The sequence below is a fragment of the Acinonyx jubatus genome, chromosome A2 (genome assembly GCF_027475565.1).
Source record: "Acinonyx jubatus isolate Ajub_Pintada_27869175 chromosome A2, VMU_Ajub_asm_v1.0, whole genome shotgun sequence".
In the NCBI taxonomy this organism is placed as follows: Eukaryota; Metazoa; Chordata; class Mammalia; order Carnivora; family Felidae; genus Acinonyx; species Acinonyx jubatus.
The window spans coordinates 115,075,252-115,099,418 of NC_069383.1; the positions used below are offsets into that span (position 1 = coordinate 115,075,252).

At 40.0% G+C, this 24,167-nt stretch overlaps 1 protein-coding gene and 1 non-coding gene across 3 annotated transcripts in view; both read left to right on the plus strand.

Annotated features, from left to right (window-relative positions):
- The window catches only part of SEC13 (SEC13 homolog, nuclear pore and COPII coat complex component), a 35,001-nt gene extending 11,295 nt beyond the window's left edge, over positions 1-23,706 (plus strand). For both annotated transcript variants that reach the window (XM_015069356.3, XM_027042636.2), the window contains exons 6-9: positions 11,900-12,033; positions 12,457-12,580; positions 13,486-13,632; positions 23,254-23,706. In XM_015069356.3, the coding sequence (XP_014924842.1) occupies positions 11,900-12,033; positions 12,457-12,580; positions 13,486-13,632; positions 23,254-23,367 (519 nt within the window). In that variant the 3' untranslated portion in view covers positions 23,368-23,706. The remainder of the gene's footprint in view (positions 1-11,899; positions 12,034-12,456; positions 12,581-13,485; positions 13,633-23,253) is intronic.
- LOC113594678 (U6 spliceosomal RNA) lies at positions 4,022-4,124 on the plus strand. The gene has a single exon (XR_003415098.1). It is a non-coding gene; the product is annotated as a U6 spliceosomal RNA (small nuclear RNA).
- Positions 23,707-24,167: the final 461 nt, after the last annotated feature.

Below are 24,167 nucleotides of genomic sequence, written 5' to 3' on the forward strand. Positions count from 1 at the left end.
TTGCTGAAGAATGCTAAGCATCATCTGAGTAGTCAAGTTGTAATGTTTTTTTGTTTTTGTCGGGGGGGGGGTTGGGGTTTTTTTGTGTGTGTTTTTTTGGTTTTTGTTTTGTTTTTTATTTGCTGGTGAAGGGGCTTGCCTCAGTGTTGATGGCTGCTGACTGTTCAGGGTGGTGGTTGTTGAAGGCTGGAGTGGTGGGGCAGTTTCTTAAAAGAAAACAGCTTTGAAGATTCCCACATCTATTGATTCTTCCGTTTATGAACAATTTCTCTGTAGCATGAAATGCTGTTTAATAGTATTTTACCCACAGCAGAACTTCTTTCAAACTTGGAGTCCATCCTCTCAAATCCTGCCACTGCCTTATCAGCCAAGTTTATGTAATATTCTAAATCTTTTGTTGTCATGTCAACAGTCTTCACAGCATCTCCACCAGGAGTAAATTCCATCTCGGGAAACCTCTTTCTTTGTCATCCAGAAGAAGCAACTTCTTGTGTGTTAAAGTTGGATCGTTTGATTGTAGCAGTTCAGTCTCATCTTCAGGCTCCACTTCTAGTTCTCTTGCTCTTTCCACCACATCTGCAGTTATTCCTTCCGCACTCTTGTTCATGTTGTTATTTTGATTTCTTCCCATGAATCACAGATGTTCTTAATGGCATCTAGAACAGTGAATCCTTTCCAGAAGGTGTTCAGTTTACTTTGCCCAGATCCATCAGAGGAATCACCATGGCAGCCACAGCCTTACAAAATATATTTCTTAAATAATAAGACTTGAAAGTCAAAATTATTCCTTAATCCATGGAAATTGCTGAATGGATATTGTGTTAGTAGGAATGAAAACTACATTAATCTCATTGTCATTAATCTCCATTAGATCTCTTGGGTGACCAGGTACATTGTCAGCAGTAATACTTTTTTTTAACTTTCATTTATTTTTGAGAGAGAGCACAAGCAGGGGAGGGGTAGAAAGAGAGGGGAACAGAGGATCTGAAGTGGGCTTCATGGTAACAGCAGAGAGCCCGATACAGGACTCTAACTTGCAGACCACAAAATCATGACCTGAGCCGAAGCGGGACGCTTAACCGACGGAGCCACCCAGGCTCCCCCAGGCAGGGACATTTTAAAGGATTCTTTGGGTAATATGTCTCAACAGGGGACTTAAAATATTCCATAAACCACATTGTAAACAGATGTGCTGTCATCCAGGCTTTGTTGTTCCACTTATACAGCCCAGGCAGAGTAGATTTAGCATAAATCTTAAGGACGCTAGGATTTTCTGCATGGTAAATGAGCACTGGCTTCAACCTCAAGTCACCAACAGCATTAGCCCCTAACAAGAGAATCGGCCTGTCTTTGAAACTTTGAAGCCAGGCATTGGCTTTTCTCTAGCTATGCCTAGATGGCATCTTCTTCCAATAGAAGGCTATTTCATCTACATCGAAACTCTGTTTACTGTAGTCACCTTCATTCATGATCTGAGCTAGATCTTCTGGATAACTTGCTGCAGCTTCTACATCAGTACCTGCTGTTTCACCCTGCACGTTTATGTTATGGAGATGGCCTTTTTTCTTAAACCTTAGGAGCCCACCTCTGCTAGCTTCACACTTCTGTGGCTTCCTCACCTCTCTCAGCCTTCACAGAATTGAAGAGAGTTAGAGCCTTGCTCTCAATTAGGCTTTGGTTTAAGGGAATGTTGTGGCTGCTGGTGTTATCTTCTCTCCAGACCACTAAAACCTTCTCCTTATCAGTGGTGAGGTGGTTTCACTTTTTTATCATTAGCATAGTCACTGGAGTAGCCCTTTCAATTTCCTTCAAAAACTTTTCCTTTGCATTCAGATGTTGGCTCTTCGGTGCAAGAGGCCTAGCTTGTATAGTCTGTCTCAACTTTTGACATGCCTTCCTCACTGAGCTGAATTATTTCTAGCTTTTGATTTAAAGTGAGAGACACGTGACTCTTGCTTTCACTTGAACAGTTAGAGGTCATTGTAAGGTTATTAACTGGCCTAATTTCAGTATCGTTTGTGTCTCATAGGAAGACCCAAGGAGAGGGTGAGAGATGGGGGAACAGCCAGTTAAGTGGAGCAGTCAAAACATGCACATTTATCAATGAAGCTTGTCATTTTATATAGGTGTATTCATGGCACCCTAAAACATTTGCAATAATAACATCAAAGATTGCTGATCACAAATCATCATAACAAATATAGCAATGAAAAAGCTTGAAATATTGTGAGAAGTACCAAAACAGACACACAAAGCAAGCAAATGCTGTTGGAACAATGGCACCAATAGACTTACTTGACACAGGGTAGCCACACACCTTCAATTTGTAAAAAACATGGTGTAACTGAAGCACAATAAAGTGGAACACAATTGAATGAGGTATGCCAAATGTGGTCCTTTGTGACTGGCTTCTCTCATTTAACATGTTTTCGGGATTCATATCATAGTATGAGTGCTTTATACCTTTGTATGATTGTGTGATATTCCATCCTGTGAATTTATGTATCTCATTTAGCCGTTAATAGACATTTTCAGCTATTGTGAATACTGCTATGAACTTTCATGTATAAGATTTTTTGTGAGCATATGTTTTCAGTTTTCTTGGGTATATACCTGGGAGTAGAATTACCAAGTCAGATGGAAAGTGTCTGTTTAACTTTTTGAGTTTCCAGGTTAATTATACCATTTTACATGGCTTCCAGCAGTGGACAAGGGTTTTGGTGTCTCCACATCCTTGCCAAATCTTACTGTCATCTTTTTTTGTTTGTTTGTTTTGTTATAGCCATCCAAGTGGGTGTGAAGCGGTACCTCACTGTGGCCTCAGTTTGCATTTTTCTAATGACTAATGAAGTTGGGCACATTTTCATATGCTTACTAGCCATCTGTATTATCTTTGGAGGACTGACTGGGAGGGGTTTAATACTTTGTCCTACCAGTTGAGTGCAAGTCCCTCACCCTGGGAAAAACTAAAGGGACTTGTAGAAATCTGACCTTTATGACCCACTAAGGCTTGTTTCCATGACAGGACCCCTGGTGAGGAGAAACTACTAGAAATCAAAATCGAGCAGGAGAGAGACACAGAAAAAGGAAAGCAAGGATGTAGACCAAAGTCAGGGAGGGGAACAGAGCCAAGAAATCTTGAAAGCAAGTTGTCATATTTGTCAGCACATTTATTAACAAAAACAGACTTCTCAACCTAGAAAGGCTTCCCTGGACCTCACTTTTTCAGGACAACTAATTTCACATAAAAATAACAAAAGCATTTGAGGTGAAATTACATAAATTTTAACTCACAAGAAAGGGAAAGAGTATAGAAACTGGTTTGGAGGCTGGTGGGCAGCATGTTACCATGGAAGTTTCTAATTTAAGAGGGGATGTAGTTAGGTAGGCTCTAAGGGGGTTTTGGTATAATAAACTATTTGAGTAATTTACATTGTTCTGAATGTATATAATATACATTAGGAATTTTTAGGAGCTTTATCCTTAACTAAATTCTTGAGCATTCTGAATGTTTTAAAGTTATTTCTTAGGAAAAAAATTTTCCAGGGAAGAAGTTGTCAAGGGATAGGTGAAATACATCATGGGGATTCAGGAGGGCACTTTTGATGAGCACAGGGTGATGGATGGAAGTGTTGAATCACTGTGAAACTAAATATAATACTGCGTGTTAACTAACTGGAATTAAGGTAAAAACTTAAAATTAAAAAAAAAAGAATATACAGAATAACATCCTGACAAGCAATGAAAGAAAGGCATGCCCACAAAACAGAATCAAACTCTCACCTGCTATTTCAAATCAAGCTAAGAAACATTTTTTAAATGATACAAGGTGTGAAAAAAATACCATAAGTCACAATTAGAAAAACTTCAAAATGAAGTGACAGAATTTAGGAAAAAATCAGAAATGAAAAATTATTTCAGTAATAAAGACTAAACTGGAAAGAATACAAGAGCAAATAAACACAACAACAGATAATGTCTTAAGAGAAATAGATCATGAAGAAGAGGAAATTTCTTGTTCTTGCTTTGGCAGCATATATACTAAAATTGGAACAATATAGAGAAGATTAGCATGGCCCCTACACAAGGATGACACACAAATTCATGAAGTGTTCCATATTTTTGGAATACTACTCAGCCATCAAAAAACCTGAAATCTTACTTGCAACGATGTGGATGGAGCTAGAATATATTATGCTAAGCGAAATAAGTCAATCAGAGAAAGACAAATACCATATGATTTCACTCATATATGGAATTTAACTAACAAAACAGAAGAACATATGGGAAAGGGGGAAAGAGAAGAGAGAGACACAAACCACAAAAGACTCTTAATGAGGAGAACAAACTGAAAGTCGCTGGAGGAGAGGTGGATGAGAGATGGACTAGATGGGTGATGGGTATTAAAAAGAGCATTTGTTGTAATGAGCACTGGGCGTCATATGTAAGTGATGAATCACTGAATTCTACCTCTGAAACCAATATTGCATTGTATATTAACTAAAATATAAAAAGAAAATAAAATAGTATTTCTTAAAAAAAAAAAATGAGATAGGGGTGCCTGGGTGGCTCAGTCGGTTAAGTGGCCAACTTCGGCTCAGGTCATGATCTTGTGGTCCGTGAGTTTGAGCCCCACGTCAGGCTCTGTGCTGACAGCTCAGAGCCTGGAGCCGGTTTCAGATTCTGTGTCTCCCTCTCTCTGACCCTCCCCTGTTCATGCTCTGTCTCTCCCTGTCTCAAAAATAAATAAAACGTTAAAAAAAATTTTTTTTTAAATGAAGAGATAAAAAGATTTTGAGAAAAAAGGCAAAGATCAAACACGAATATGAAGAACTCCTGAAGAAGAAAAAAGAACAAATACTAAAAACTAATTCAAGAAAACTATCTTAAAATTTTAAAACAAAATTTGAAACTGCATTTTGAGAGAGCATGCTCTACACATAAGAATATCAAGGGGCACCTGGGCGGCTCACTGTTGGTTAAGCATCTGACTCTTGCTTTCAGTTCAGGTCATGATCTTATGGTTCAAGGGATCAAACCCTGCATCAAGCTCTGTGCTGACAATGCGGAGCCTACTTGGATTCTCCTTGAGCGTTGTCTTTCTCTCTCTCAAAATAAATAAATAAACTTTTGAAATCTCAACCCAGAGGGGTGCCTGGCTGGCTAAGTTGATAGACCATATGGCTCTTGATCTTAGGGTCATGAGTTCCAGTCCCATGTTGGGCATGGGGTCTACTTAAAAAAATAAAATGCTTAAAAAAAAAGTATCAACCCAGAATCACTAGCATAAAGGGCGTAATTGTAATAAAATTACTGGCCTTTAAATAAAATCGTTTGGGCATCCGGGGGAAAAAAGCCATGTGACTTACAAGGGAAACAAAATTAGATTTTCAGTAGACTCTTGAACAGCAATGATCCATGCATAGAAAAAAAAAAATCACAATAATCAAGGAAAGAATGTGTGGGCCAAGGATTTATAACCAGCAAAACTGACTTTCAAGTTCATACAAAAGATCATAGCAGCTTTAAAAGCCAAAAACTGGATATAATCTACATGTGAATGGATCAAATTGTGTTTTGTCCATACTATTGAAATGTTACTTAGCAATGAAAAGAAATGACTACTGACACACATAAGAATGAATTTTAAAATAATTACACAGAGTGACAAAAATCAGATTAAAAGGTATATATTATAAATTCCATTGATCTAAAATTCTAGAAAAAGTAAACTAGAGTGACAGCAGATCATTTAAGTTTGGGGTAGAGCAGGGCTAGGGGAGGGACTAGGAAAAAGACCAGAGGAAACTTTGAGGGGCAATGGATAGATTTATCTTTTTTCAGTAAAATACTTTTTTTAATCACCTCTTGTTTTTACTGAGGTATCATTGACATATTTTTATTTCAGATTTATAATTTAATGATTCAGTATTTGTATACATTACAAAATGATTACCACAATAAGACTAGTTAACATTTGTCACTGTATATAATTACCCCCCAAATTTTTTCATTTGAGCTTCCAACTTCAACCCAGGTCATAATCCCATGGTTCATGAGTTCGAGCCCCATGTCAGGCTCTGTGCTGACAGCTCAGAGCCTGCTTTGGAGTCTGTGTCTCCTCTCTCTCTGCCCCTTTCCTGCTCATGCTCTGTCTCTTTCTGTCTCAAAACTAAACACTTTTCCAAAGAAGACATGCAGATGGCTAACAGACACATGAAAAGATGCTCAACATCACTCATGTCAGAGAAATACAAATCAAAACCACATTGAGATACCACCTCACAGCAGTCAGAGTGGCTAAAATTAACTCAGGAAACAACAGATGTTGACAAGGATGTGGAAGAAGGGGAACCCTCTTGCACTGTTGGTGGGAATGCAACGTGGTATAGCCACTCTGGAAAACGGTATGGAGGTTCTTTAAAAAATTAAAAATACGCGACAGCCCAGCAATAGCACTCCTAGGAATTTATTCAAAGGATACAGGAGTGCTGATTTGAAGGGGCATATGTACCCTAATATTTATATGTACCCTAATATTTATTTTATATTTATAGTACTATCAACAATAGCCAAATTATGGAAAGAGCCCAATGTCCATCAACTGAATGGATAAAGAAGATGTGGTGTGTGTGTATACACACACATACACACACACACACACACACACACACACAATAGAATACTACTTGACAATGAAAAAGAATGAAATCTTGACATTTGCAGCAACGTGGATGGAACTGGAGGGTATTATGCTAAGCGAAATAAGTCAGAGAAAGACCGGTATCTTATGTTTTCACTCATATGTGGAATGTGAGAAACTTAAGACCATGAGGGAAGGGATGGGGGAAAAATACATAGTTACAAACAGGAGGCAAACCATAAGAGACTCTTAAATACAGAGAACAAACTGAGGGTTGATGGGGGCGGGGGGGGGGCGGTCCAGGGCAGGGAGGGGAAATGGGAGATGGGCATTGAGGAGGGCACTTGTTGGGATGGGAACTGAGTGTTAATATATAAGTGATAAATCATGGGAACCTACTCCCAAAGCCAAGAGCACACTGTATACACTGTCAAATTATATTTAAAAATAAACACTTAAAAATTTTTTAAATAAAATCTAAAAAGTTTTTTCTTGTGATAAGAAGGACTTGTGAGATGTGCTGTCCTAGCAACTTGCAGATAGGCAGTATAGTATTACCTATAGTCACATCTCTGTGACTTATTTTATACCTGAAAGTTTATCTTTTGACTCCCTTTTACACATTTTACACACCTCACACCCCACTTCTGGCAACCACCTATCTGTTCTTTGTATCATCTATGAGCATGGTTTTTCTCATGTTTGTCTTTTTTTTTTTTTTTTTTTACAGATTCCATATATAAGTGAGATCATACAATGTCTTTCACTTCATTTAGCATAATGCCCTCAATGTCTATCCATGTTGCAGATGCCACAATTTCATTTCTTATGGTTGAATATTCCATATATGTGTGTGTGTGTGTGTACATCACGTTTTTGGGTTTTTTTCATTCATCCATCGATGGACACTTAGGTTGCTTTCATGTCCTAGCTATTGTAAATAACGTGCAGGGCACATGGGGGGGTGCAGATGTCTTGTTGAATTAGTGTTTTTGTTTTTGCTTTTTTTGATAAATAACCAGAAGTAGAATTGCTGGATCATATGTTAATTCTATTTTTAATTTTTTGAGGAACCTCCTTACTGTTTTCCACAATGGCTCCACCAATTTACACTCCCACCAACAGTACACAAGGGTTACCTTTTTTCCACATATTCAACACTTGTCTTTTTGATACTAGTCATTCTGACTGGTGTGAGGTGCTATCTCATTATGGTTTTGATCTGCATTTCTCTTATGATGAGTGATGCTGAGCATCTTTTCATGTGTCTGTTCATCATCAGTATGTCTTTGGGAATTGTGTATTCAGGTCCTCTGCCCATTTTTAATCAGATTATCTATTCGGAGGTTAAGTTGCATGAGTTCTTCAGGGTAACGTTGGCCTCGTAGAATGGATTTGGAAGAATACCTTCCTTTTCTATTTTTGGAATAGTTTGGGAAGGCAGATATTCATTCTTTAAGTGTTTGGTAGAGGGTCACCTGGCTGGTTCAGTTGGTGAGCATGCAACTCTTGATCTCTCGGGTTGTGAGTTTGAGCCCCACATTGGGTGTAGAGATTACTTAACAGTAAAACCTTAAAAAAATAAATGTTTGGTAGAATTCACCTGTGAAGCCGTCTGGTCCTAGACTTTTTTTGGAAGTCTTTTGATTACCAATTCAGTTTTATTACTAGTAATCCATCTGTTCAGATTTTGTTTCTTCAGTCTTGTAAGATGTCATTCAGTCTTATAAGATGGTATGTTTCTAGGAATTTATCCATTTCTTCTGGGTGGTTCAATTTGTTGACATATAATTTTTCATAGTAGTCTCATAATCCTTTATATTTCTATGGCGTAGGTTGTAATTTCTTCTCTTTCATTTCTGATTTGAGTCCACTTTTGATGATTGTGGCCAAAGATTTATCAATTTTTTTTTTTTTATCTTTTTAAAGAACCAGCTCTTTCATTGATCTTTTCTGTTGTAGTTTGAGTCTCTATTTTATTTATTCCCTTTCTGATCTTTATTATATCCTTCTTTCTACCACCTTTGGGCTTGCTTTGTTCTTTTTTTTTTTTTTTTTTTTTTTTCAAAATCCTTTTAACATTTATTTGTTATTCAGAGACAGAGACAGAGTGCGAGTGGGGGAGGGGCAGAGAGAAGAAGAAGGAGACAGAATCTGAAGCAGGCTCCAGGCTCTGAGCTGTCAGCACAGAGCCCGATGCAGGGCTCAAACTCACGGACCATGAGGTCATGACCTGAGCTGAAGTCGGGCGCTTAACCAGCTGAGCCACCCAGGTACCCCTAGGCTTTGTTTGCTCTTTTTCTAGTTCCTTTAGGTATAAGGTTAGATTATTAGAGATTTGTTTCTTGAGTAGACCTGTATCGCGATAAATTTCCCCCTTAGAATTCCTTTTGCTATATTCCAAAGATTGTGAACCATTGTGTTTCCATTTTCATTTTTTCCAAGTGTATTTTTTATTTCCTCTTTGATTTCTTCATTGACCCATTGGTTGTTTAGCAGCACGTTGTTTAGTCTCCATGTGCTTATATTTTTCCCATTTTTTAAAATTAATCCCTTTATCATTTGGAATGCCCTTCTTTTGTCTCTTTTTATAATCTTTGTTTTTAATTCTATTCTGTCTGACCTAATCATTGCTACCCCAGGTTTTGGTTTATTTGTTTGCCTCCATTTGCATGGAATATCTTATTCCAACCCTTCAGTTTAGTCTTTATGTGTCTTCAGGTACGAAGTGAATCTCTTCTAGGCAGCCTATAGATGCGTGTTGTTTTTTCATCCAGTCACCGTTTGTCGTTTGATTGGAGTATTTAGGCCATTTACATTGAAAGTGATTATTGATAGATATGTACTTATTGCCATTTTTGTTCATTGTTTTCTGGCCGTTTAGTAGTTCCTTTCTTGTTCTCTTTATGGCTTGATGACTTTCTTTAGTAGTATGCTTAGATTCCTGTCTCATTATCTTTTGTGTATCTACTTTAGATTTTTGCTTTGTGGTTACCATGAGGCTTACATTTATTTATAACATATTTATAACAGTCTGTTTGGAGTTGAGAAGAACTTACACATGAACGCATTCTAAAGCTCTACATTTTTTACTCTCCCTCCACCCACATTTTATGTTTCTGACATCACTTTTTATCTTGTGTATCCCCTAACTAATTATTGGAGTTATATTTTTACTACTTTTGTCTTTAAACCTCCATACTAGCTTTAGCTGTGATTAACCTACCAACTTTCCTATATTTACCTTAACCAGTGAGATTTTTATTTTCAAATGTTTTGTTGTTACTAATCACCCTTTATTTTCAGCTTAAAGAAGATCCTTTAACATTTCTTATATGGTGAGCTTAGTAGTCATGAACCCCATTAGATTTAGCTTGTCTAGAAAACTCTCTCTCCTCCAATTCTGAATAGCTTCACTTCCCTGAGTATTCTGGGTTGGAAGTTTTTTTTCTTTCAGCACTTTGAAACATGTCTGTTATCTTGGTTGTAGTGGTAGTTTTACAGAGTAAACCTGTGTCAGAGTTCATCAGATTGTGCCTTTATGTCAATAATACCTCAAAGCCCTTCATAAAATTTTATATTGGAGTATAAAGGACGTAAACTGTTAGTGCTATACACAAACTCAAGGACTTATTTCCACTCGCCCTTCCTGAGGGATCTACTTGAGAATAAGCTTCAGACAAAAAAAAAAATGATTGGAAAGACATCAAGTATACTTAACTGTAGAGAAATAAGACCAAATGAGTTATAAGGCAGAGTATAGGATGTACTGGCCATGTGCTCTATTAAGGTAGTGGATGGACAACTATTTAAAAAGTGGGCACAAGCAGAGCAGGAGGTCAGAATCTTTTAATGTTGGTACCATACACACAAAACACGCCCCTCCCACCTCCATACATTGGCAGTGACTGAGACCGATGTGTAAAATGAGATAAAATGATTATGTGGCAGCGAGCATCCCTAGCACCAGTCTATAGTTTTGAAATAATTTCTCACCAAAAGAAACCCTAATTCCTGAGGAAGTGGCTGATCTCAGGTCTGAGGCAGGAAATGTACAAGATGAGTCTGTGATATCTTGTCATACTTAACAGAAATAATCAAAGATGTATTTTGACATACTAGAATTATGTCGGAAAGCCAATTTGAACACACACTGCAGTTTAGGTGTCAAAAAAATGAACTGAAACCCATCAGATATGCTTAGATCTATGAGTTCATAATGATATATAAAGAGAGAATCAATCATCCTTGAAGACCGTCAGGAAACCAGTTCAAAAGTGTCAAGCATTTGACCTGCCTTTCCTATCTGATCTGTACCCATGAGGATCCAAATATTAATGAGGGGAATTGCCCCATGTCTAGCTTATTCCTAATAATAAATGAGAAATGAATACAATTACAATATCACCATTTTGTAATGTCCAGTGAATTGAAAGAGACATAAACTGTTGACAGATGCTAATAACATAAAAAAGACAATTTGATGTCATTTGCCTCCCAATGAAAGAATACTGCCTGTAGTGTTAACAAAGGGGTCAAACTTGAGTCTGATCCAGTCTAGGATCCAGCTGACAGTTTTCAGGAATTCAGAGGAAAGTGTTGAACCAAGTGAGAAAGAACAAATCAGCCTGAGATACTGCAGGTCGGATGACTGGTCTTTCTTCAACAGAAAAATTGTAAAGAAAAAAGATCAGAGCGGGGAATCTATAAATGAGGAAATGTAAAAAAGATTTTGAAAAAAAACATTTAAATGGCAAGACCACACTGTAGTGTCTAGGGATGCATATTTGGGTGACAAAACTAAAAAGAAAAAAAAGGTAAGAAATTAGAAGTTAGGAAAATGTTACTGGGGAAGAGGGCTATGATTCACGTAGGACATAATTACAAGGCTTCCTGGGTAAATGGTAATTTGCTATCTTGAGCAAGTAGTGGTTACAAGAATGCTTTAGACTAATTCATTAAGCCATGTATTTACTTTGCATGGTTTTCTGAATCCCTTCATATTTTTGAAAACTGTTCTGTTTCTTAAACTCCCTGGAGTTTCTCCTACTTTAAATATATTGCTGAAAAATAAAGGCACTGTTAGGGCTCCTTGAAAAGCATTATGGTGGCTAATCCTTAATTCATCAAAATAGCTGTCCTACTTAATCCTGTCCTGAGAATTGGAGGGGATATGAACTGCAGCTTTGGATCTGCAGAAGCAGTGCTCTGTTGCAAGTCAAAAGGGCAAAGTCATCCCAATCCCCATCCTTACAGATTGGCTGCAATGCTGTCAGTTGGGCCCCTGCTGTTGTACCTGGAAGCCTCATAGACCAGCCATCGGGGCAGAAGCCCAACTACATCAAGAAGTTTGCGTCAGGCGGCTGTGACAACCTCATCAAGCTGTGGAAGTAAGTGGGGTTGGTGGACTTATCCTCAAGGGGACACTTCTTACCTTCCACCCTACCTACTGCGACTCAGCCACAGTTCACAAGAAACAGGATCACCCTTTTTTCCCCTCCTGCTGATAGAATACCATTTTCAATCTGTCAGAGGACATCCTTTAAAAACAACTTGGCCTTGCTCAAGCATTTTAATTCTTCACCTAATTCCCAATTGCCGGCACCATTGGCTGTGAGGGAACAGAGCATTTCTTGGAGGGTTTCTTTATAGCTGGTGAACTGAGTAAAAATCTACAAGGTCAATAAATGAAATCAGAAAGATGGAATAGCTTCTTGGCCCCTGCAAAGCCCATGGGCTGGGGGTGGAATGGAGGTGTGGGAAAACACCTGGGCTGCAACCTGCTGCATTCTTCCTTTCATCTCCCCTGTCAGGGAGGAGGAGGATGGCCAGTGGAAGGAGGAACAGAAGCTAGAAGCGCACAGTGACTGGGTTCGAGATGTGGCCTGGGCCCCCTCCATTGGCCTGCCCACCAGCACCATCGCCAGCTGCTCCCAGGTCAGCTCAGACCCATGAGAGCCTCCCGTGTTGTTTAATCTCTGAGTAAGTCCCGTCAGCCCTTATAGTCCCCCTAGGGTAAAGTCTTTTAAAGGTAAGGGTAGGGCAACAGGCACCTTTGGACCAGTGCAAGTAGGAGACCCAGGTCATCCTGTAGCGAAGACTTGATCAAAAGGCACAAGTGGCTTGTCTCCACTGAGCCACGAGCTGGGTCAAATTTGGGACCAATTTCCCATCCTCAGCATTGTATGGCTGGGAAATAGAGCTGCCCAGGTACATTCTGGGAGTGTTCCCAAGTGGAGTCTAGGGGCAATTGGAAGTTCTAATAAGGTCTTGGACTCACCTACCTATTCTGTCTTCACAGATCACAAAAGAAAAACCAAGGACAAGCCTTAAATTATGTGCTAACCCACCACTGAAAAGGTTAAGCCAGGCTTCATTTGAGCCTGTTATGTTTCATCCTAAATTTGAGAGGGACTTTTTAAACTTGTCCCTTCTCATTCTCTGAGCTTGGTTTATAGACAGCCATACCTATTTGGTTGAGAAAATATAGACAGAGCCCAAGGGAGCCAAAATAAGGAGGGGACTTGGCAGACAGGAGGAAAACCCAGAGAAAATTTTACAGTTAGCAGCAATGCAAAGTCCATACCTGAAACCAGTATGAGCACAGGAACCTGGGAGACTCGAATGTGAAACGTGTTCCTGGGGTAAAGGGATAAAAGCACGGCTGCTGGGCTGGACACTGGCCATCACAGCTGTGCACACCCAGGAGGGCCTTGGCTGTGCTTTGTGCTGAATCCCCCACCCTATTCCTGCAAAAGTCCAATATGGCTCCAGATTGAGCAGATATCCCCAGTGCAAGATCCCTGCCTTACCTTCCCTGACTTTAGCCTATCTTTTCCCAGGATGGTCGTGTGTTCATCTGGACCTGTGATGACATCTCGAGCAATACGTGGTCCCCCAAACTCCTGCACAAGTTCAATGATGTTGTGTGGCATGTGAGCTGGTCCATCACCGCCAACATCCTGGCTGTCTCAGGCGGAGACAATAAGGTACACCCCATTTCCATGACATGGTAGACAGGGCCCTGTTTGTCTTTACTAGGCCCATTAGAAAGCACAGTTGAATTCCCCATGTAATGAGAGGCTTAGAAGGATCCTTAATGAGGACTGTGTTTTGAGTATGTCTCTTAATTATATCATTAAATTTTACAGTCCCCTGTACCTCCACCCCCAAGCCCCCAGAGGTTGTTTGTCCCCTTTTTACAAATACGAAAGAAGCTGGCAGAAGTGGTTTGACATGCACAGGGGTCACAAAGCTTTTAGATGGCAGAGCCAGCAATCGGGCCCAGATTAAATCCCAAGTCACTGCCTTGATAGTCCCATCACCTTAACCATTTGACCACCTTGTCATATGGTGACATTCAATTAGCACGGCCAAAAAGTAAATAGATTTAAAAAAAAAAAAAAAAAAACCTCATAAACAAAAGCAAAAAGATAGGAGGGTTTCTGTCAGACACCTAAGAGACATATTTCTAAAAATCTGTATAATTCATGAGTATTATTCACCCACCATATACCTCTCCCTACTGGGCTATAAGCCATATAAAGGAAGGGACATGGAGGCAAAGTAGCCACTGGAAAACAGTAAAACAAAGAGTAGTTCAGGACAGTATAGCAACAAAGCAAATGTGCTTGAACAGCCATGACCACTGCTTTGAAACCTGCTTTTTTTTTTTTTAATTTTTTTTTTCAACGTTTTTATTTATTTTTGGGACAGAGAGAGACAGAGCATGAACGGGGGAGGGGCAGAGAGAGAGGGAGACACAGAATCGGAAGCAGGCTCCAGGCTCTGAGCTGTCAGCCCAGAGCCCGACGCGGGGCTCGAACTCACGGACCGCGAGATCGTGACCTGGCTGAAGTCGGACGCTTAACCGACTGCGCCACCCAGGCGCCCCTGAAACCTGCTTTTTAAAGTTACATATGGACCGTCTGCCTGAGAAAAGAGGCGTAAAATAGGGAGATGGCAGTAGCTTGTTACTTCTTCTTTCCTAGAGGCAGCCTTTTGTTTTAATCCTGGCAAAATACATACAAAGTTTACCCATCGTAACCATTTTTAGGTGTACAGTTCAGTGGTTTTGAGTACATTCACGTTATTGTGCGACCATCACCACCATGCGTCTCTAGAACTGTTTACATCTTACCCAGCTGAAATTCTGTCCCCACTGAACACTAACTTCCACCCAACCCAGCCCCTAGACCCCAGTAAGCACCATCCTACTTCCTATCTGTGAATCTACTTTGGGGAACTCATGTAAGTGGAATCATGCAGTAATTGTCTTTTTGTGACTGGCCTCTTTCACTTCCCATAGTATCCTTATCTGTGTTGTACCATATGTCAGTTTCCTACCTTTTTAAGACTAATACTCTTCTACCACATTTTATTTACACATACATTGGTAGACACAGGGGTGCTTCCTCCTTTGGCTGTTGTCAGTAATGCTGTGCACATGGGAGTACAAACAGTATCTCTTTGAGGGGCGCCTGAGTGTCTCAGTCGGTTGAGCATCCCACTCTTGGTTTAGGCTCAGGTCATGATCTCACAGTTGGTGGGATCGAGCCCACATCGGGCTCTGCTGATGGTGTGGATCCTCCTTGGGATTCTTTCTCTTCCTCTCTTTATGCCCCTCCCCTGCTTGCGCACGTGCACGCTCTCTAAATAAATAAATATATATCTATATCTATATCTATAGATATATATAGATAGATAGATAGATATAGATATAGATATCTTTGAGACTCTGTGGGCAGTTTTCATCCAGCCTGGGGTCCCTTTCATGTACAGTAGTCCTAGAAATGTAGCAGGCCTCTACTCCAGGCCATAGAATTTTAGAGCTGGAATGACCCTCAAAGATAACTAATCTAACCCTCTTTATTTCTAGTAAGTGCCAGAGGCGGGACTAGGCCCCAGGTTTGGTGGCACCTAGGACAGCCCAGCCGACCTTGACTTGCCTGAGGAGCCCTACAGTAGTATTTACAAGGCAATGGGCAAGTGGCTGGTTGTATGCACATTCCACATTTGGGTTCTGCTGCCATTATTCTTTTATGCTTCTCAACTCTTCTTTATCACTGTTTGCTACAAAGAGCTCAACTCTATTGCTGTCTGCATAGCATTCCTTCACTAAAGGACTTAGTTTGCAGTCTAGAGCATTCTGCATAGTGCATATGTAGTAAATAGTCTGACTCTAAAGCAGGAATTCTCTTTTTTTTTTTTTTAATTATAAAAAATTCTTTTCAAGTTTATTTTTTGAGAGGGACAGTGACAGAGTGTGAGCAGGGTAGCAACAGGAGAGAGAGGGAGACACAGAATCTGAAGCAGGCTCAAGGCTCCGAGCTATCAGCAGAGCCCAACATAGGAATCAAACTCTCAAGCTGTGAGATCATGATCTGAGCTGAAGTGAGACGCTTAAGTGACTGAGCTACCCAGGTGCTGCTAAAGCAGGAATTCTTAAAATCATTATTATTTTTTACCAGATACACGTACATAGCTTGAAGTAGTTTTTATTAGGTTATAATTTTTTTAATGCAGTCTAATTTTCATTCTCCAGAAATAAACCTTTCCAGTGCTTAGCTATTTATTCCACTGTTTATGTCAGTGTTGAAATAACATACTTAACGCATCTGTTGTCTTCCTCTAGCACACTTCTCAGATTTTAGTATTTAACTTGTTAAAACATGGATTGCCAAGCCCACCCCCAGGATTTCTGAATCACTGGGTCTGGGCAGGGACCCAAGAATTTGCAGTTTTCACAAGCTCCCCATTATGGCAGATGCCCTGGTCTAGACAGCACACTTTGAGAACCACTGCTGTATCCCGTATCCTCTTACAGAACCTGTAGCAACTTGGTTAAAACAACATCAGTATTTGGTTTTTGGTTTTTGGTTTTTTGGGTGTGTTTAATGTTTACTTTTGAGAGAGAAACAGAACGGGAGCCGGGGAGGGGAAGAGAGGGTGGGAGACACAAAATTTGAAGCAGGCTCCAGGCTCTGAGTTGTCAGCACAGACCCTGATGCATGGCTCAAACTCATGAACCATGAAATCATGACCTGAGCCGAAGTCGGACGCTTAACTGACTGAGCCACCCAGCCGCCCCGGGGATGCAGATACTTTTCAAGATAGTCTCTTCATTTTCTTCAGATGAATACCCAGAAGTTGAACTGCTGGATCATATAGTTCTATTTTTAATTTTGTTGAAGATCCTCCGTACTGTTTTCCATAGTGGCTACACCAGTTTATAGTTTCACCAGTAATGCACAAGAGTTCCCTTTTCTCCACATCCATGCCAATACTTGTGTCTTTGTCTTTTTCATGATGGCCATGCTAACATGTGTGAGGTGATATTCTCCTATGGTTGTACTTCCCCAGTGATTAGAGATGCTGAGTGAGATGCTTATCTCTCACTATCACATACCTATTGGCCTTTTGTATATCTTTTTTGGAGAAATCTTCTATTCAGGTCTTTTGCCCATTTTTTAATTGTATTTTTTGGCTTTCTGGTATGGAGTTTTAGTCTTCTGTGGATATATTGTGGCGTGGGGAGTTTTCATTTGTTTGTAAACAGGCTTCACACCCACCGGGGAGCCCAAGATGGAACTTGAGCTCATGACCCTGAGATCAAGACCTGAGCTGAGATCAAGAGTCAAGTTGGATGCTTAATTGGTGCACCAGGGTGGCTCAGGCAGTTAAGCATCTGACCTTTGATTTGGCTCAGGTCATGATCTCACAGTTTGTGAGTTCAAGCCCCATGTCAGTTTCTGGGCTGCCAGTGCGGAACCTGCTTGGGATTCCCTCTCTCCCTCTCTCTCTGCCCGTTTCCTGCTCATGCACATGCACACGCATATGTGCTCGGTCTCAAAATAAATAAATTTAAAACATAAATCTATAAAAACAAGAGACAACCCACTGAGCCATGTAGGCATCCCTGGATATTTTGGATATTAACTCCTCTTCTGATGTATGATTTGCAAATATTTTTTTCCCATTTTGTAAGGTTGTCTTTTTACTTTGTTGATTATTTTGCTGTGCAGAAACTTTTTAGTTAATGCTGTCCTGCTAACTTATTTTTTGTTACTTTTGCTTTAGATGTCACAACCAAAAAATCTTTGTCAAGACTCATGTCAAAGAGTTTTTCTTTTTTTTTAAGTTTATTTTCAGAGAGGGAATACACGTGTGTGAATGGTGGAGGGAGAGACAGAAGGAGAGAATCCCAAGCAGGCATGAACCATGAGAATCATCACCTGAGCCGAAATCAAGAGTCAGACACTTAGAGCCACCCAGGCACCCAAATAGCTTGTTTTCATATATTTTCCTCTGGGAGTTTCGATAGTTTCAGATCTTATATTTAAGTGTTTAATGCAATTGAAGTTAGTTTTTTTGAGTGGTATAAGATAAGGGTCTAATTTTATTCTTTTACATGTTAATGTCCAGTTTACTCAGCACCATTTATTAAAGAGACAGTCTTTTCTCCATTGAGTATTCTTGGCTCCCTTGCCGAATACTAGTTAACTGTATATGCTTGAGTTTATTTCTGGGCTTTTGATTCCATTGACCTATTTGTTTTTATGTCAGTACCATCTATTCGTTTTTATGCCATTACTATAGCTTAATAGCTTGAAATTAAAAAGTAGGATTCCTGGGGCGCCTGGGTGGCTCAGTCATCCGACTTCACCTCAGGTCATGATCTCACAGTTCATGAGTTCGAGCCCCACATTGGGCTCTGTGCTGACAGTGCAGAGCCTGGAGCTTGCTTCTGATTCTTTGGTCTTCCTCTCTCTCTTCCCCTCCCCCATTCATGGTCTGTCTTTCTCTCTCAAAAAAAAACATTTAAAAAAGAATACTTTTAAAAAAAAGTAGGATTCCTTCCACTTTGTTCTTTCTCAGGATTGCTTTGGCCATTTAGGGTCTTTGGTGGTTCCATATACATTTTAGGACTCTTTTTTCTATCTTTGTCAAAAAAAAAAAAAAATGCCATTGGAATCTTGATAGGAATTGCATTGAACCTATAGATGGCTTTGGTAGTATTAAAATTTTAACAATGTTAATTATTCTAATCTATGAACAAGATACCTTTCCATTTATTTGTATTCTCAGTTTCTTTCATCACTGTCTTGTTTTCAGAGTAGAGATCTTTCACCTCTTTGGTTAAGTTCATGAGTATTTTATTGTTTTTGTTATCGTAAGGATCATTTTATTTCTTTTTGAATAATTCATTCTTAGTGTATAGAAACACTACTGATTTTCATTAATTTTGTATCCTGCAACTTTAATGAATTCACTGTTTAGATCTAAGCTTTTTTTAAAAAAAAAATTTTTTTTTAACGTTTTTATTTATTTTTGAGACAGAGACAGAGCATGAAGGGGGGAGGGGCAGAGAGAGAAGGAGACACAGAATCGGAAGCAGGCTTCAGGCCCTGAGCCATCAGCCCAGAGCCCGACGCGGGGCTCGAACTCACGGACCGTGAGATTGTGACCTGAGCTGAAGTTGGACGCTTAACCGACTGCGCCACCCAGGCGCCCCTAGATCTAAGCTTTTTGATGAAACCTTTAGGATTTTCTGTGTATAACATCTTGTCATCTGCAAATAGAGACAATTTTAGTTTTTCCGTTCCAGTTCTGATGACTTTTTTTTTTTCCTTGCCTGGTTGCTTTGGCAACGACTTGTAGTATTACATTGAAAAAGAATGGTAAGAGTGGGTACCCTTTTCTTATTGCCTATTTTCAAGGAAGAGCTTTTGGCCTTTCACCATGGGGTATTGTACTAGCTGTGGGCTTATCACATGACCTTTATTATTGAGGTATGTTCCTTCTATACCTAATCTGTTAAGCATTATCACAAACAGATCACATTGGTTGATTTGCATATGTTGAACCGTCCGTGCATTCCATGTCTGAATCCTGCTTGATCATGGTGAATGATCCTTTTAGTGTACTGCCAAATTCAGTTTGCATCTATATTCATCAGGGTTATTTGTCCAAAGTTTTATTTTCTGGTAGTAGCCTTTTCTGGCTTTGGTATAAGGGCAGTTGTTGGCCTTGTAAAAATGAGTGTGTGGGTGTATTTCCTCCTCTTAAAAAAAAATTTTTTTTTGGAATATTTTGAGGATTGGTATTCATTCCTTACATGTTAGCTTAAATTCACCAGTGAAGCCATCTGGCCCTGGGCTTTTTTTATACAAGGAGATTTTCAATTATTATTCAGTCTCTTTACTGTTGAGATATTGTATTTCAGAAAATTTTTTAATTTTTATAAAATTTTTTATTCAGATTTTTTGTTTCTTCCTGATTCAGTCTTGGTAACATTTCTAAGAATTTGTCCATTTTTTCTAGCTTGTTCAGTTTGTTGACATAGAGTTGTTTCATAGTAGTTTCTTACTTTTCTTTGTATTTCTGTGATGATCAGTTGTAATATCTCCTTTCTCATTTATAATTTTGTTGTTTTGGGTCCTCTTTTTTCTTTGGTTAATCTAGGTAAACTTTGTTAGTTTTGTCAACCAACCAACTCTTCTGGTCAATCTTTTCTATTTTCTTCTCTATTTCATTTATTTCTGCTCTAATATTTATTATTTGCTAGCTTTGGACAAAGTTTGTTCTTTTCTGATTCCTTAAGGCATAGAGTTAGGTTATTTGGGATAGGTCTTGTTTCTGAATGTAGGCATTAATTGCTGTGAACTTCCTTCTAAGAACTGCTTTTGCTGCATCCTGTGAGTTTTGGTATATTGTGTTTTTCGTTTGATTCAAAATAATTTCAGTGTTTAATTTGCATGTGTTTGTGAATTTCTCAGTTTCCTCTTGCTATTGATATCTTGCTGTATTCATACCGTTGTGGTTAGAGAAGATAATTGGTTTAATTTTTTTTTAATTTGCTAAGACTCGTTTTGTGGTGTAACATATAGGAAATGTTCATGTGCACTTTATGTTCTGCTGTCAGAAGGTTATGTACATGTTAGGCCCATATGTTCTGTACTATTGTTCAAATCCACTGTTTCCTTATTATCTATCTGTCTGGATGATCTCCATTGTTGAGAGTATTAAAGTCCCCAACCATTTTTGTGTTACTCTTTATTTCCGTTTAGTTCTGTTTAGTTTTGGTTCATATAATTAGATGTTTCATTGGTGGGTATCTATATATTTATAATTGTTACATCTTCTTGGTGTGTTGATCCCTCTCTCTGTACTATTTTTTAACATTTTATTTATTTTTGAGAGAGGGAGGGGCAGAGAGAGAGGGAGACACAGAATCAGAAGCGCAGGCTCTAGGCTCCCAGCTGTCAGCACAGAGCCCAATGCAGGGCTTGAATCCGTGAACCGTGAGATCATGACCAGGGCTGAAGTCGGATGCTCAACCAACTGAGCCACCCAGGCACCCCTCTCTTTACTATTTTCACTTTAAAGTGTATTTGATATAAATATAGCTACCTCTGCTTTCTTTGTGGTTACCATTTGCTTAAAGTATCTCTTTCCATCCCTACTCCATCTCTGTCTTTAAGGCTGAAGTGAATCTCTTATAGGAAGCATATTGTTGGATCTTGTGTTTTTGGTTTTTTTTTATTCATTCAGCCAGGTGTTGTCTCCCCGGGAGAGTTTAAACCATTTATATTTGAAGTAACTATTAATTATTAAGGCCTTACACAATTGCCATTTTATTTTCTTGTGGTTTTCTTGATACATTGTTCCTTCTTTTTTTGTGTTTTGAAGTTTTATGGTATCAGTATGCTTTGACTTGTCATGTTCTTTGGTCTAATATTACCACAGGTTTTTCCCTTGTGGCTATAAGGTTTACATAAGACATTTTAAAACACTGTGTTTTAAAATAACATCTAAACACTTTGACTTCTCCCCCTCACATTTTAGGTTATTGATGTTACAATTTATATATTTTATAATGTGTAACTAATAACAGGTTATTGTAGTTATGGTTATTTAACTACCATGGTTATTTCTTACTACATTATCTTTTAAACTAGAGCTAGAAGTGAATTATGCACTAACATCACCATATTACAGAATCCAACTTTATCATCACCAGTAAGTTTTATGCTGCCTTGTATAGTGTTAATGAGCATCCTTTTATTTATACTCAACTCCCTTTAGCATTTCTTGTAAGGCAGATGTAGCGGTGATGAGTTCCCTCTGCTTTTGTTTGTCCAAGAAAGTCTATCTATTGCCGAAGGACACTTTTGCCTGGTAGAGTAGCCTTGGTTAATAGTTTTTCTTGCTTTGAGTATTTTGTGTCATCCCATTTTCTTCTGGCCTGAAAAGCTTCTATTGAGAAATCTCACAGTCTTATGGGGGTTCCCTTATATGTAACCTTTTTTTTTCTAGCTGCTCTTAAAATTCTTTGACTTTTGATGATTCTGACATGTCTTTTGTAGCCCTGTTTATTTAGGGCCTCTTGGCAGTTCATACGTCTTCCTGTCTTTAGAGTCCATTGTAGAGCTCTATTAGTTTCATTTGGTTGTGTCACATTTACCTGGCTTTCTATGATCCTCGTGTTGGTGTCTGCATTGGAGTTAAGTGGTCCCTTCTTCCAAACGTTGCAGGCTCACTTTGGCAGATAGTTTGACCGGTCAGCGCAGTTGGGTTTCTGGTCATTCCTGGTCCTTGGACAGGTGTGGCTGCTGTTAGGGTCTGTTTTTTAGTGAAGCAACTGTTTGAGTTCTGAGCATAGAGGGTATTCCACTGGGTGAGAACAGCAGGTAGGACTGCTGACTCGAGTTCCCTGCCCAAGTGAAGCTAGTGGGTGTCAATGTGACCTGGATTCTCTGGTCAGGCTTCCTACAGTCAGGACTGGGCTCTCTACAAGAGTCTGTAAATTGGCTTTCTGGATGAGAGACCAAGAGCCAGGAACTGCAGCAAGTGGAGCTGTGACTCAGCCTTTCTGCCTGGGTGGGGGCAGACCAGGTTCAAGAGCTGGCAGAACTGCACTGTAGAGCATTCCCTGGGGCAGACTGGACCCCCACCTTGGTGCTGTAGATGAGCAGAGATACTGGTTGGGACTACTGCTTGGGCTCTGCAGCTAGGAACTTGGTCTGTTAATAACACAGTGCTGGTTCCGGGAAGCCCACCCAGTGCATGGGCATGATGATTCTATCTCACTTGGACCTGGTGACCGGGAGGTGGACCATGCCTCCCCTGTGGTGTTGACCACTTAAGAACCCCACTTAGTCACCATCAGATTCCGAGTAGTTGAAACCCACAGATGTGCCTGCAGTCCCCATGGGGCGGAGCCCAGAATGAGGGATCCCACGAGGCCATGACTTACAGTGCTGAGTGACTGGATGTCACCCCTGTGCTCCTTTCCCCCTGGAAAAACAAGTTGGATGTGGTGTTGAGTCAACCTGGGTGGGGGCCATGCAGTCAGCATGTAGCCTTCCAGACTATCCTTCTGGTACAAGGAGTTGGTCTCTTTGGTCGGGCAGGGGGTGCTTCAGCCACATTCCTGTCTTCTAGGATTTGCTCAGTGGCTTCTTGTTCATGAATATTTGTTGTTCTTCCTGTGAGGGGGAGCTAAGTCAGAAACATCCTTTGTCACCGTCTTGCTGAAGATCTGGGAAGGTAAGGACAGCAGAGGGAAGGGTGCAGACCTGTAACAGGCTGTGTGCACTGGCTTGCAGGTGACCCTGTGGAAGGAGTCTGTCGACGGGCAGTGGGTGTGCATCAGTGATGTCAACAAGGGCCAAGGTTCTGTGTCCACTTCCGTCACAGAGGGCCAGCAGAACGAGCAGTGACAAGACAGGAAAGGCTCAGCTCCCCTCCTGCTGACTCCAGGACTGCCCTTTCCTGGACCAACTGACCAAACCGCTGGGAGGAATAGCTCCAACAAGATTCCTTCCCCAGGAGTAGTTACAAGTGCAACCAGATAGATCATCTGCCTTAACATGATTTGATATGGTTTGTAATTTAGTGTCCTGCTGAAAGCACTCATGTTAGGAGAAAAAAGCTACAAATGATCTTCAAATCTATTATTTTAAAATATTTTTGGCCATTTTTATGTACCTTTTGGGTTTCAGGCATTATTTGGGGGGTTTTGTTTCCAAAATAGTTAAATAAATTCATATTGCTTATAATTCTTCCTGCATTATCCCAACCCCTCCCTAAAAAGCTCATGTTCACTCCTGTTTGTCAGTGTATTAGAACAACATTCTCCAAGACCCTGGTCCCTGTAGGCTGGCTGAACCCCCAGCCGACATACACAAAGCTGGTATCTGTGTAACATCCTTGTGATTCCAGTCACACTGGACGTGGGCTCCGGTGAGGGGGAGTGTGTCCTCTGGACACATATCCTCTTCCAGAAACTGGGAATACAAGTCTGCCTTACAGAGAAGACTCGGATGAACTAATGCATGGAGGTGACCCATAACGTGCCATGCAAACACAGGGCAGTATTAACCAAATACCCACAATTAAGAGACTGGCCCGGAAAGTGGGTACACTTCGTGCAGATTATGGACCCTGTCAGTGCCGGAGACCATGGTTCTGGTCCTGGTCAACCCTGAACCTAGTATCACCTGTTAGCAGAAGCCTTGAG